Below are 13101 nucleotides of genomic sequence, written 5' to 3'. Positions count from 1 at the left end.
ACAATAAAATGAAGCATATGGTTAAAGAGGCCAGATGTAAAAGTGTACAGTGATTACGATAAAGCGGAAGCTTTAAACATAGTAGCAATTTTTTTTTGAATTAATGTTCTAACCAGACGTTTAGCAGATGTTTGTAAATAGAACGATGAAAGAGATTATTAGATAATTTATATAAATTGATTAAATCTTTGATTAAAAATTTTCTTATGACCTTGACATTTAATCATTCAAGTTTTAAAAAATGTTTTCAAAATAACTAAAAAAATGATAAAACAAAAAGTTGACAGACAAGGCTCTCTTTTTCAATTTATATATTTCGTTAACTTATTCAAAAATTTACATAAATTTAAATGTAGGGTATAAATTTTTGGGATAATTAATATTAAAATATATTTTATCTCGGAATTTCACATTCCAAAAGTGGTTTTCAAGAAAACTTTAACATAAAATTCGTTTTCGGATATATAAATAAGCCACTATCGATATTTGTTACATGTATAAATATGTATCTCGGTTATCACGATAACCGGAGATAAAAGTGTATCCGCGGTTCACAAATCAATATGTTTTAGGCGCCGGTTATAAACTAACCAAAAATATATTGTTAAAGTCTTTTTTTTTGTGCATTTAGAGAATATAATGACTACAATACGAGGTGCGTATTTTTCTTACTAATTACTTGTGTTTCTTATGTTATTCGTGAATCAATTAAATGGGGGTTTGTTAAAGAGTAGACATTTTTGTTATCTTTGGCAAAATAGTTTTTCCTAATAGATTTAATTTTTTCTTTTTCGAGTTACTCTCGACGCAGCTTTTGGAAGTGGCCATAGAGCTTGTAGCTGTTTAAATAAGATGTTGACAAAGTAGTCTGTGTTAGTAGTCTGTGTCTTTGAAGTCATTAACACTTCAAAGTAGATGGAGAAGCAAATTCTCAAGATTCTCTCTTGAATTGTTGACCCTGTTAAATTAATTCCTAGAATGCGCTGGGCAGCTTTGTTTAAACATGATATCAATCGCAGAACTTCGGCCGCAAGCGATCACGACTTATTTAAGTAAAAGCCAATGTTTCCCTGATTTTTAGCTAATACCTACTTAGTACACCTTGTATAGGAATATTATGTCGTTTGTTGTATATAATTAATCAAAATTAATATAAAACTTTAAAAATTTTGATATATTTTAATTATTTCTGTTCAAATAATGAAAAGTCATTTTGCAAAATAGATATTATTGTTGTAAAGAAATATCTTCAGTTATGTAACACATATTAAGTTTTTAAACGTGCATCATTTCAAAATAGAAAATTAGCAATGTTATAAATATTTCTTAGCAACGATTTATTGCGACGTTAAACAAGTTCGTAACAAATACACTCTCATTCTTTGCATTATTAACATTTAAATGCCGACGTGATTTTACATTTTTTAAGTCAACATCTATTTTTATACCGATGACTTAAAATTACAATAAATTAAGAAAAATATTTTAAAAGGAGCAATAATTTTGTTGATTGAAAACTTTAAAATCAACACGAACACGAAATTTCGGCAATACGTTAAAACTATGTCTCACATGAAATTTGATTTTGTGTTTATTATATTTTGGTGGCCGTTTACGTTTTTTATTGTATTTAATCCATGTAAGGTCAATCCGAAGTAATTTAGTAGAATTTTGACAGTAACATAACCTCAAATTTTATTTTTCATTAATTTCTTATTGTAATTCATGTTTGTCGGGTTGAAACTATTGAAAACGATAATCTTAGCATGTCAAGAACGAAAACTATCCATCATATGAGAGTTTTGATGAAGAATTGAACGAAAATCCGTAGATTAAATAAATGAATGTATTTTTCAAGCTGGAGGTTGAAATCTAAAAGAAAATGTTCCGAAATCGGCACAAACAAAGTTAATGCAACAAAACCACAACATTTCATACATAAACATTAATAATATAGAAATTTCAATAATTTTTGATAAAATTTAATTGGTGACATTTGACATTTCAAAGTTGGCCATACCGGAGAAATTTAAATTACGAATTTCAAGTTGAAGAATTTAACCAATCAGAAGACGATATTTAAAACGTTCTAGCATTAAACAAACGAAACTGGTAGATTTTAGTGTGATTTCAAACGTGACGGAGGAGTGCACGCTAATTTTGTCCGCGATCATTTAAAAAACCAAAACAAGAATTAGGTTACCTGTCAATCACCATTGTGACATAACCTCAAAAATAGTGAACTTATTATTTTTAATAAGTTGAATAAGAAGATTATTTGAATTAATATTGTTCACCTTTAATAATAAACAAGAAAATTGACTGTTTCCTGATCCAATTAATACCATTCCGAAGAATGATTCCAATCCAATCAAGAATCTTAGTTACCGATTCCTTTTTGAAGAGTGCAAGTTTCCTTATCCGAGAACTTCATTAATCTACAAGATTAAGCTAAGTTATAATTTTCAATTTAATTATTATTCGTTGTCTTACCTTAAATACGATTAATTTGAGTTATCATTTTGTTTGGTTATGTTATTACAATTTCATTTAAAAACTGGTTAATTAATTTTCTTCGTATTAACTACAAGTAAGATAATATTTTTAATTATTTCACCGAGAGTTTTGTTAAAATTTAGTTATTTATTTTTGTACTTGTTTACTCAAGTGTTGAACTCACAAATAACCCTGAAATCTCACGCTTACCTGAGTCATTTGACAAATTGACAACGCTGTAGAGCAGTGTTGAGAGTTAAATTGCATTTAAATTTTTTTTTATGTTGTTTGTTAATTATTTGAATTAATTAAATAAAGTTTCTATATGCCACCTCAATACCTACCAAAATATATTTCCATAGAAACCAGGGCGTACCTACTTACTTTGTACCACATAAAATGCAACATGTCTAAATGTTTCTGGTCTGAATGTTAGTTCTAGTGACAGTGGTAGGTAGCGCTAGTTAACATAAGATATCACTATGTTCCATATTTTTATTGAACTAAAACTAGAACTATCACTAGAACTAACACAAGACCTAGATCTAGAATCATTCGGGTTTAGCCGTCTTAAGAGACGTACGGCTAAACCCAAATGTTTCTAGTTCTACGTCTAATATTAGTTTTAGTGACAGTATCAGTGTTAAACTAGAACTAACACTATACCTAGAACTAAAATCATTCGGGTTTAGCCGTCTTTAGAGACATGCGGCTAAACCCAAATGATTCTAGTTCAAGGTATAGTGTTAGTTCTACATAGTAACAGTGTTAGTGTAAAACTAGAACTAACACTAGAATGCTAGAATTTTATTGGATTTATTTTATAGATTTCTCAGAAATGTATCAAAACTGTTAGATATATGTCAAAACTCTTAGTACTGTGTTAAAACGTTCTGCAATACATTAAAACTATGTCTAAATCAATATATGTAAGAATTATATTAGATGTTGGTTAAAGATTTATGAATATTTTATGAAATGTGTCAATAATATGTTAGGTACATATCAGAATTGATGGAAAAGTGTCAAAACAATGTTGAACCACATTGAATATAAATTGTGGTAGCACTCATAGCTTCAACAAGTTTAATTTTCGCGCGTAACTCAAGAAAACATTCACGACTATTCATTTGTAAAGTACTTTCTCACGCCGCAGTAGCAGACACGAACGTAGAGAGTATTTCGTTTCGTTTACATTATTAGCGGCAAAGTTGTGTCACAGTGGATAGTACTCGCAGTAAACTACGTGCGGCGGCGGCTCTCATCTGTCATGACTTGACACCGACACGCAACAACGTTCTCCTCCACGTGATCGCAATTCCAAATATGGGCTGGCGTCTGAATCGTCAGAATCAATCAACAACAAAAAAATATGAAAAAAGAACATAATGAAATCGACTACCGTTTCGATTTAATTTCAATTCGATTTTGATACAATTCAATTTTAAGTATTTGGCGACCTAAATTTTTGGTCTCATTCTTTGTTTATAGAACTGTTTTCAATTTGCATAACAAAACCAACGATTGGCCTTTAGATTTTCCAATAACGCTGATGAGCGTATAGTGCATACCCGTGTTGTCCCGTGGTTTCATTTTATTTGTTTCTTGAATTGTAAATAAATACCCAAGCAGTTGAGGTCATCAATTTAAAAATAACTTTTTTTACGTTTTTTTCTTGTAATCATTAAGACTCAACAGGTTTTATCAAAGTTTCTTTTCCTTCCTACTCAAAACTAACAAAGTAAAGTTTTAAAACCTTGCAGTATTATTTATAACTTGTTTTATTTATTATAAGTAACATACAGAGAAAGTAAAATTTACATTTGCAACTAACTCGTTTGCACACAATTACAAATTAAAACCATCGTAGGTGCACACTCAGACTAAAGGCATAATCAACGAGCTAGTTCTAAGAATACTACATATGTATTTAATTTTTTACCATTAATAATGTTTGTTCTATTTCATATAAAACGTAAATATTTCGAAATATATAGCTTTTTGTTATCTACTCTTTGCACACCACTTATCTGATATGATAAACATTCAACAACAACCATTATAGTTTGCAAATATATTCTCAAAATAAAACACACCCAAAACCGTCTGTTCACGTTTTCGTAGAGTTGACATTTTAGCTTTGTTGGTTGAGAGAACACAGAGAAAGTACAAAAATATCGCCACAGATATATATAAGTAAGTTGTTTTAAAAGTATTCGTTTTCTGGTTTCAGATCTCACCTGGCCCCGATTTGGTTCCCGATTGTCTCTAAAACATTTTCGCCACGATACCGCCCAACATAACGATTACATTACTCGAGCAATCGATGCAACCAACACGGAAATAAACGCGAACAAACGAAAACATCTCGATATTAAACAGTGGTTGAAAATACTCGATTTAGAACATTATGAAGATCACTTCGAGAAATTTAGTGGGGTCGAAGATCTCTTGGAATTTTCCGAAGCCGATATTAAAGAGTTGGGCGTGAAAAAATCTTCTCATCGGGCGTTAATGATGAGCAGTATAACCGCCTTAAAAGCAAAATATCACGGTGAGTAATCACTATCTGAATATTAATTAAAATGTAATCGATTGCGGAAATTAATGGTGTGAATCATAAAGTAATATTTAAACTTTGATTATAGACTTAAGACGGGACCATTTCATACGACATAGCGTTGCGGTTGATACGCGAAAGAAAATCCAACAAGATGATTCAATGTAAGTAATAAAATTTAATTTTTTTTTTACATAAAAATGTTAGACACCGAATTAACAAAGGTGTATGATAAGTTGCATAAATTAAACCAAGAATACTTTGTTATCCCAACCCCCTATGAAATTTCACCTATTCTAGTTTAACCCTTTCATAGAGTTACAAATTACAACTTGGAAGTGTTACAAAGCATATTACTGTTCAAAACTATGAGGGTTAATAGAATTAGGGTAAAACGAGGTGATTCATCAAAACATTAATTAGAATTGTTTTATAAAAAATAAAATTTTAAAATTAAAAACAACTCCATCTATGAAAAGTAAAAGTTAATAACAATGATGATAATGATTTTAAAAAAGAAAATTTTAAAATTTGCTTTTTAATTTAACATTTTTTGTTTATTTACTCATAATGAATCAAATAGCAGATTTTAATAAAAATAATATATTAACGTTGATTTTAAATTGTTATTAATTATAAAAAATACTTCCATCTATTGATGATAAAACGAATTAATTTAGTTGTGACATTAAACGTCAATCTTAAAATTTTTAACCTCAAAATTTACTTGACAGATGAGTATAAATTTTATACTTATAAATTATAACTTGAAAGTGTTACAAAGCACGCATATTAATGTACAAAACTATGGGGGTTAATAGAATTAGAGCAAAACGAGATGATTAAAATTTTTTTATAAATAAAATTTTAAAATTAAAATAGCTCCATCTATGAATAGTAAAACTTAATAGAATGAGGTAATTATAATTTAAAATTTGCTTTTTAATTTAACATTCTTTGTTTATTTAATCATAATGAATGAAATAGCAGATTTTAATAAAAATAATATATTATCATCTACAGATGATAAAACGAATTAATCCTTTTAGTTGTGAGTTGTGATATTAAACGTCAAAAATTTTTAACCTCAAAAATAAATTGACATAAATTTTTTTTATGGTTACCACAAAAAGGTTATTTTAATTAAGTTTACAGTTTATTTTACCAGACTGTGTGGATACTATGCAAATACTAGCCAGTAACCGAGTTAATATGTAAATTAATAAAACTTTTTTTTAACCATACGAATTGCCGTAACACCACATTTTTTCGACACGAAATGGATTGGTTTGTATTGTGGAGGTCGTAAAAAACAGTTTTATCATTTGGTAGGATATTTCTAAACTGTACAAGCCTATTTTATTGCTCAATAAGCTACATTTACTACTTGATATGCAAATTGGAGATGGATTTTTATATCTCTCCGTTGTAAAACGAATTTGCATACCGACACATTGCTGTATAAATTGAAACTATAATAGCTGATTGATTTTGTAAATGGAAACGTTTTGAATCTTAAAATTTGTGGTTGACCCACCCAGGTAGGAAAAATAATCGCGCCCCTAAAAAAGATTTCACCACAGCTGTTTGAAACATCTGCTATTTCGAAATTAAAACGATCTAAAAATACAAAAAAATCTGTTTTAAACACATATAATTAGAATATAAAAAAATCTTTATAATCCAACAAATCTCCAGGTAAATAAAACGTTCATCTTCCTTTTTCTATTTCCGACGACGGCGAGGATACTCTCCAAACAGTTCCAAGCATATACATAGAGAGAGGAGACCCTGCCGCCGATTCCAGACCTTTATTCATTGAACGCCCATGGCGTCTGCGCCCCGACGCTCCCGATCAATAAATATACTACGGGGTTTGCCATATAGTGTGGGGGTGGTTGTGTAGCTGAAAGGATCTGAACTCCTCGTAGGTGCCCCTCGATTATCAAACCCACAAAAAAATATTTCGCGTCCATAACAAAAATAACAAACAAACAACCCGTATTATTTAATTTAAACTAAAAAAAAGAAACACCAACATCAAACTAACACTGCCCGAAAATCGCTTTTTATATCAATTTTTAGAAACAGTCGTGATTTGGCTATAATTTAGTGATAATAAACTATTTTGGTTATGTGTTTTGAGTGTCACAAAAAAGTTTCGTTTATAAAACATTTAACATTTTAAATTGAAGATTTGGCTGGAAGATTATGGTGAGTGTTAACAGTTTTAAATGAGTTAAGTGATGATGGTAGCTGGTAGCCCATAAAACGTATAGATAATGATAGTTTTTATTTGGGTTCGTTAACTTTTCTCTAAGAAGAGTATTAAGATAAGTTTATCTTCGAAGATTTACCTAAAATCCATTAGCATATAAATCACCGTATCTTTTAGAGACATTGAATCTTTTCTGTGTAAAGACACTGGGTGATTCTCGTTAGTATGCAAATCACATAGTTGAAAGTTACTATTCATATATCTTAATCCTTCATTACTCCGTATGACTTATAGTAATTGAACTTGGAGTAATGATCTAATTGAATAACGATGATGATAATTTTTTGTGTATTTTTTGATTAATTGATGTTTTGGAACACTTTAAGACGTGTCAGGGTTTCATCATCCAGAATGAATGATGACCATTAACCTTCGAAACAATCCTTAATTAATGATAATGATGAAACAACTTCTGTAATAGTTGTAATTTGATGCTCCAAGTTTCCTATAATTTCTCTCAATGGTGTTTACAATTCGGGAAACAATGAGGGGTACAATTTCGCTTACAATAATGTCAATCAATTCCTTATTTGTCATACCTAATTATTAGGAGTTTGAAACAGGAAAGGTAATTTGCCATTCATACAAGTAGAATACAATTACAAAGGAGAATTAATGCAAGAATACGAATTATGAAAGTTGGAATTCATCATCGTTTCTAAATTATAGAGTACAAGACAAAGGCCTTGAAAAGAGGAAGACGAAGAAGACATTAATTTGACAGTTTACAACAAAAAGAATCGTTCCAACAGCAAAGATGAGGAACCTACGATCCATAACAGGCTACACTATGAGGGACCATAAGAGAAGCGTCCGAAGAAGACGTTGCGCATGGAGGGACTATGTTGAGCGGATGGATGACAACAGATTGCTGAAAATTGCAAGGGATGGTATCATAAGATCAAAGAGATTTCCTGGATGCCCGCCCACAAGGTGGTATGAAAGCCGGAATTCATCATCCTAGCCACATATCTAGATTATAGAATACAAAGCAAAAAGAGGAAGAAGAAGAAGACATTAATTTGACAGTACCAAGGTTATGTTCTGGTCGTATTTTACGGTTATTAATTTTATTTATGATTCAGATCTGCGTACGAAACTGCTGTAACGCGAACATTGCGATAAAGAAGGTATATTACATCGCCACCAAGGAGCGTGTCGTTAAAATCGCATTTAGAATAGTTTACGATCATGTCAAAAACAAACATTTAAAACTCTTTTTACTGATACAGGTACAATTTATAAAATCTTTAATGCAAAAAAGACGTTAATGTAACGAATTCTTTACATTTTACGATATGTATTCCGAGTTGAATTTCGATAAAACTTGTCGGATGGAAGGCGTTGACTTGTCATTGATATAACAAGAAAAGTTTCGAAAAATTCCATACGATTTCGAGACGTCTTTTTATATTGATTCTCACCGCCCGTTACAATGACAAATTGCGAACAATACTGCTGAAATAAGACGAAAAGAATTGAGAACAACACCATTACCCGGAAAACCTTCTGTTAGCGCAACCGGAGGCGTTCCTATTGTTTTTTGTTGTCGTAAAAAAAAATAAAAAGGGAACTTTTCAACTATAAAATAGGGATACCAACTTTTCTATTTTGACACTTTGGTTTAACTAAAAACATTTTCAACCTCTTTTCAACATCACAATAATTATTTTGTTTTCAACAAGTTCAAATATGCTTGGTCGTTTACAAGATTTATGTGAAAGCCGGATTCCTTTTCTCGATAGTAAATCACTTCGGTAACGGCCTTTTAACACATAAAAAGAATCAAATAAATCTTTAAATAACCACAGAGATTTCTATTTATCTTTTTATTTTCTAAAATCAACCGAAATGTTGGAATTATTAAAACAACCCTAAAGGGGATGGAAACGTGAATCACACATGCTCCGACCCTCAACAACAGTTCATTGAATTTTTTTTTTTGTTACTCGAATGAAGTAGGGAATGAAAATAGTGGTAATTGCGCTTTGTGGAGGGTACATCGTTCGGAATAATTAGCAAAATTTTAATTCAAATTCTACATGGGGGAATTGAGGGTTCAAAAACCACCCTGAAAATAACCGTTGCTTGTTCATTTAGTTTTTTTGGTTATTGTTTTTAATTCTATTATGTTTAATAATGATTTTCCTCTTTTAATGACCATTTTTTTTCAATTGTAGCTTTAATCTCTCTTTATAGTCCCCGATGAGAAATGAAAAATCTTTTTTCATACAATTCTTTTGTCTACCACCCACAATCCTCTTGAAAATCGCAGCATAATCTCCATTGAACTCGGCTATTACTTAGAGCCCTTATCACACACACATTCCCTTCCCGATTTCCAAGCTCTTTGTTGAGGGTATTTTCAAAGGATTTCAATGCAGCGGCAGCAGCGTCATCTCAAACACACTGCATCTCGACCTCGGAAATAGAATTTTCAAGATGAAAATTGGCTAATTACCCTAAATCGACAAAACCATGCTGTACAGCATGCTGTTAAATTTAATAATTGCACTGAAGCCGAGTTTAATTAGTGGTTTCTTCCTTCTCGGTTGGAACACTTTGAAATAATAAGAGAGGAAGAAGAGACGTTGACCTTGTGTCGTGGCGGATTAAAAAAGAAGAGGCTAAATTAAGAGGAACTCACTGTTGATGTGTATTTTCAGGATGTCTCTGAATAGCATATTTAGATTTGGAATGAAAATATACTTGACATAAATATACGTGACAAATAATTTGAAGTAACTGTTCGCAATCTTTGATACATTTTTGATAATTTGATTTAAAATTTTCTGATAACGAGTAAATATCGCATGTAAGAAACTAATCTTTACCTGATGTTGGCTTTAATATTGCAAGTGCGTGATGTACTCAAACCGTCAATTAGATTCGAAGTTATAAATAGTGTTAAAGCTGAGGTTTACGTTTTCGGTTTACATTTTAGGTTTACATTTTATGTTTACGTTCCGTTTTATGCACGGCGAAACAGTAAGTTCGTTCGAGTCCGAGGCGAATCCAAGATCAATAAACCTCATTTATAAATAGGTGGTAGCGATTCGTCCGTTGATTTACGACCCAAGCAGCTTGTTTTATTACATTTCAAATAAGTTTATGGTTAAAAGATAATAATTTCTTAGTGTTCTTATTGTTGGTAAAGTTTGGTTGGTTTTGAAATAAAAATAGCTGATTCTGCATGCAAATCGTTTCTAAGATACTCAATCAAACGTATAATTCCTCGATTAATGTTGAAAATCTAGCAGGAAATCGATTAGATTTAGAACTGGTTGAAAAAGTGGCTTACTCTATCAAGTGTGAAGACAGGTCAGCATTCGGGCCATCCCGTTCACTTCATTGAAAATGGGTTTGATTACGCATTCCAATCTCCGTAAACCGGAATATAAAAGAAAAATTGTTCGGGAACTGCTCATGCATGGTCGAAGCTTTAATTAAATCGCCCCATTACTAGGAGCGGTTTTTCTAGTCGACTAATAGGATAATTTAGATAAGATTAATGGGGTAGCCAAGCTCTCTTTATTATATTAGAATCTCAAGTTAATTAGGCCAGGTCCAGGTTTATATTCGCCATTTACGAAGAGATAATTCTGTTTATCATCGTCGTTGAGTAAAATTAATAAAAAATCTTTAAAATAATACCATAATATTTTAATTTAGAAATGTTAAAGTTAAAGATCATTAAGATAAAACAATTTAATTAGTTTTAAAATTTTTTTCTTTTTCTTGTTGCAGATCCGACATCAAAACTGTTTATGAGGCGATTCAAACAAAAAGTTTGAACAATTTAATAATGGTAAGTAAAAAAATCTTTCATGTAATATTAACTTAGAATAAAAAAGTTGTAAATGGACACATCTTAAATGGGAAACAAGAAATCATTCTCCACACATATGTTTTGATGTTTTGACGAAATTTCTTAAAATTTAATTTAAAAAAATTAACAAAGACCCCTCACGAAGTTATTTAAGTACCACCTCAATCAAATTAAATTCTAGTTGTAGTTTTTCATTGAATTAAAACTAGAACTAACACTAGACCTAGAACCAGAAAGTTTCGGGTTTAGCCGTGCGTCTTCAAACACTAGCACTGTTACTAGAACTAACACTATACCTAGAACTAGAATCATTCGGGTTTAGCCGTCTTGAGTGACGTGCGGCTAAACCCGAGTGATTCTAGTTCTAGGTATAGTGTTAGTTCTAGTTTTACATTAGCACTGTTACTAGAACTAATTACTATACCAAGAACTAGAATCATTCGGGTTTAGCCGTCTTGAGAGACGTGCGGCTAAACCCGAATGATTCTAGTTCTAGGTATAGTGTTAGTTCTAGTTTTACATTAGCACTGTTACTAGAACTAATTACTATACCAAGAACTAGAATCATTCGGGTTTAGCTGTCTTGCGAGACGTGCCGCTAAACCTGAATGTTTCTACTTCTAGGTCTAGTGTTAGTGCTAGTTTTACACTAGCACTGTTACTAGAACTAACACTATACCTAGAACTAGAATCAATCGGGTTTAGCCGTCTTGAGTGACGTGCGGCTAAACCCGAATGATTCTAGTTCTAGGTATAGTGTTAGTTCTAGTTTTACATTAGCACTGTTACTAGAACTACTTACTATACCAAGAACTAGAATCATTCGGGTTTAGCTGTCTTGCAAGACGTGCGGCTAAATCTGAATGTTTCTACTTCTAGGTCTAGTGTTAAACTAGTGTAAAACTAGCACTGTTACTAGAACTAACACTATACCTAGAACTAGAATCATTCGGGTTTAGCCGTCTTGAGTGACGTGCGGCTAAACCCGAATGATTCTAGTTCTAGGTATAGTGTTAGTTCTAGTTTTACATTAGCACTGTTACTAGAACTAATTACTATACCAAGAACTAGAATCATTCGGGTTTAGCCGTCTTGAGTGACGTGCAACTAAACCCGAATGATTCTAGTTCTAGGTATAGTGTTAGTGCTAGTTTTACACTAGCACTGTTACTAGAACTAACACTATACCTAGAACTAGAATCATTCGGGTTTAGCCGTCTTGAGTGACGTGCGGCTAAACCCGAATGATTCTAGTTCTAGGTATAGTGTTAGTTCTAGTTTTACATTAGCACTGTTACTAGAACTAGTTACTATACCAAGAACTAGAATCATTCGGGTTTAGCTGTCTTGCGAGACGTGCGGCTAAACTTGAATGTTTCTACTTCTAGGTCTAGTGTTAGTGCTAGTTTTACACTAGCACTGTTACTAGAACTAACACTATACCTAGAACTAGCATCATTCGGGTTTAGCCGTCTTGAGTGACGTGCGGCTAAACCCGAATGATTCTAGTTCTAGGTATAGTGTTAGTTCTAGTTTTACATTAGCACTGTTACTAGAACTAATTACTATACCAAGAACTAGAATCATTCGGGTTTAGCTGTCTTGCGAGACGTGCGGCTAAACCTGAATGTTTCTACTTCTAAGTCTAGTGTTAGTGGTAGTTTTACACTAGCACTGTTACTAGAACTAACACTATACCTAGAACTAGAATCATTCGGGTTTAGCCGTCTTGAGTGACGTGCGGCTAAACTCGAATGATTCTAGTTCTAGGTATAGTGTTAGTTCTAGTTTTACATTAGCACTGTTACTAGAACTAATTACTATACCAAGAACTAAAATCATTCGGGTTTAGCTGTCTTGCGAGACGTGCGGCTAAACCTGAATGTTTTTACTTCTAGGTCTAGTGTTAAACTAGTGTAAAACTAGCACTGTTACTAG

The 13101-nt window shown here is 31.9% G+C and overlaps 1 protein-coding gene and 1 long non-coding RNA gene across 6 annotated transcripts in view; one reads left to right on the top strand and one right to left on the bottom strand.

The window, feature by feature from the left end:
• The window catches only part of LOC111428992 (SH2 domain-containing protein 3C), a 54746-nt gene that overhangs the window by 20905 nt on the left and 20740 nt on the right, over positions 1 to 13101 (top strand). For 3 of the 5 annotated variants that reach the window (XM_071196922.1, XM_023064770.2, XM_023064772.2), the window contains 3 exons: positions 4730 to 5050; positions 5145 to 5220; positions 11082 to 11142. In XM_071196922.1, coding sequence (XP_071053023.1) covers positions 4730 to 5050; positions 5145 to 5220; positions 11082 to 11142 — 458 coding nt within the window. Of the gene's footprint in view, positions 1 to 556; positions 656 to 4459; positions 4663 to 4729; positions 5051 to 5144; positions 5221 to 11081; positions 11143 to 13101 lie in introns of those variants that run through there. The other 2 variants (XM_023064771.2, XM_023064773.2) reach the window with 2 other exon arrangements.
• On the bottom strand, positions 1612 to 3699 carry LOC139430234 (uncharacterized). Its single transcript, XR_011640695.1, has 2 exons — positions 2494 to 3699; positions 1612 to 2438 (listed from the first exon to the last, which is right to left on the bottom strand). It is a non-coding gene; the product is annotated as an uncharacterized lncRNA (long non-coding RNA).

This window comes from Onthophagus taurus, chromosome 6, assembly GCF_036711975.1.
Source record: "Onthophagus taurus isolate NC chromosome 6, IU_Otau_3.0, whole genome shotgun sequence".
Lineage (NCBI taxonomy): Eukaryota > Metazoa > Arthropoda > Insecta > Coleoptera > Scarabaeidae > Onthophagus > Onthophagus taurus.
Note: the sequence above shows the minus strand (reverse complement) of the source record. Positions and strands in the feature narration are given on the sequence as shown.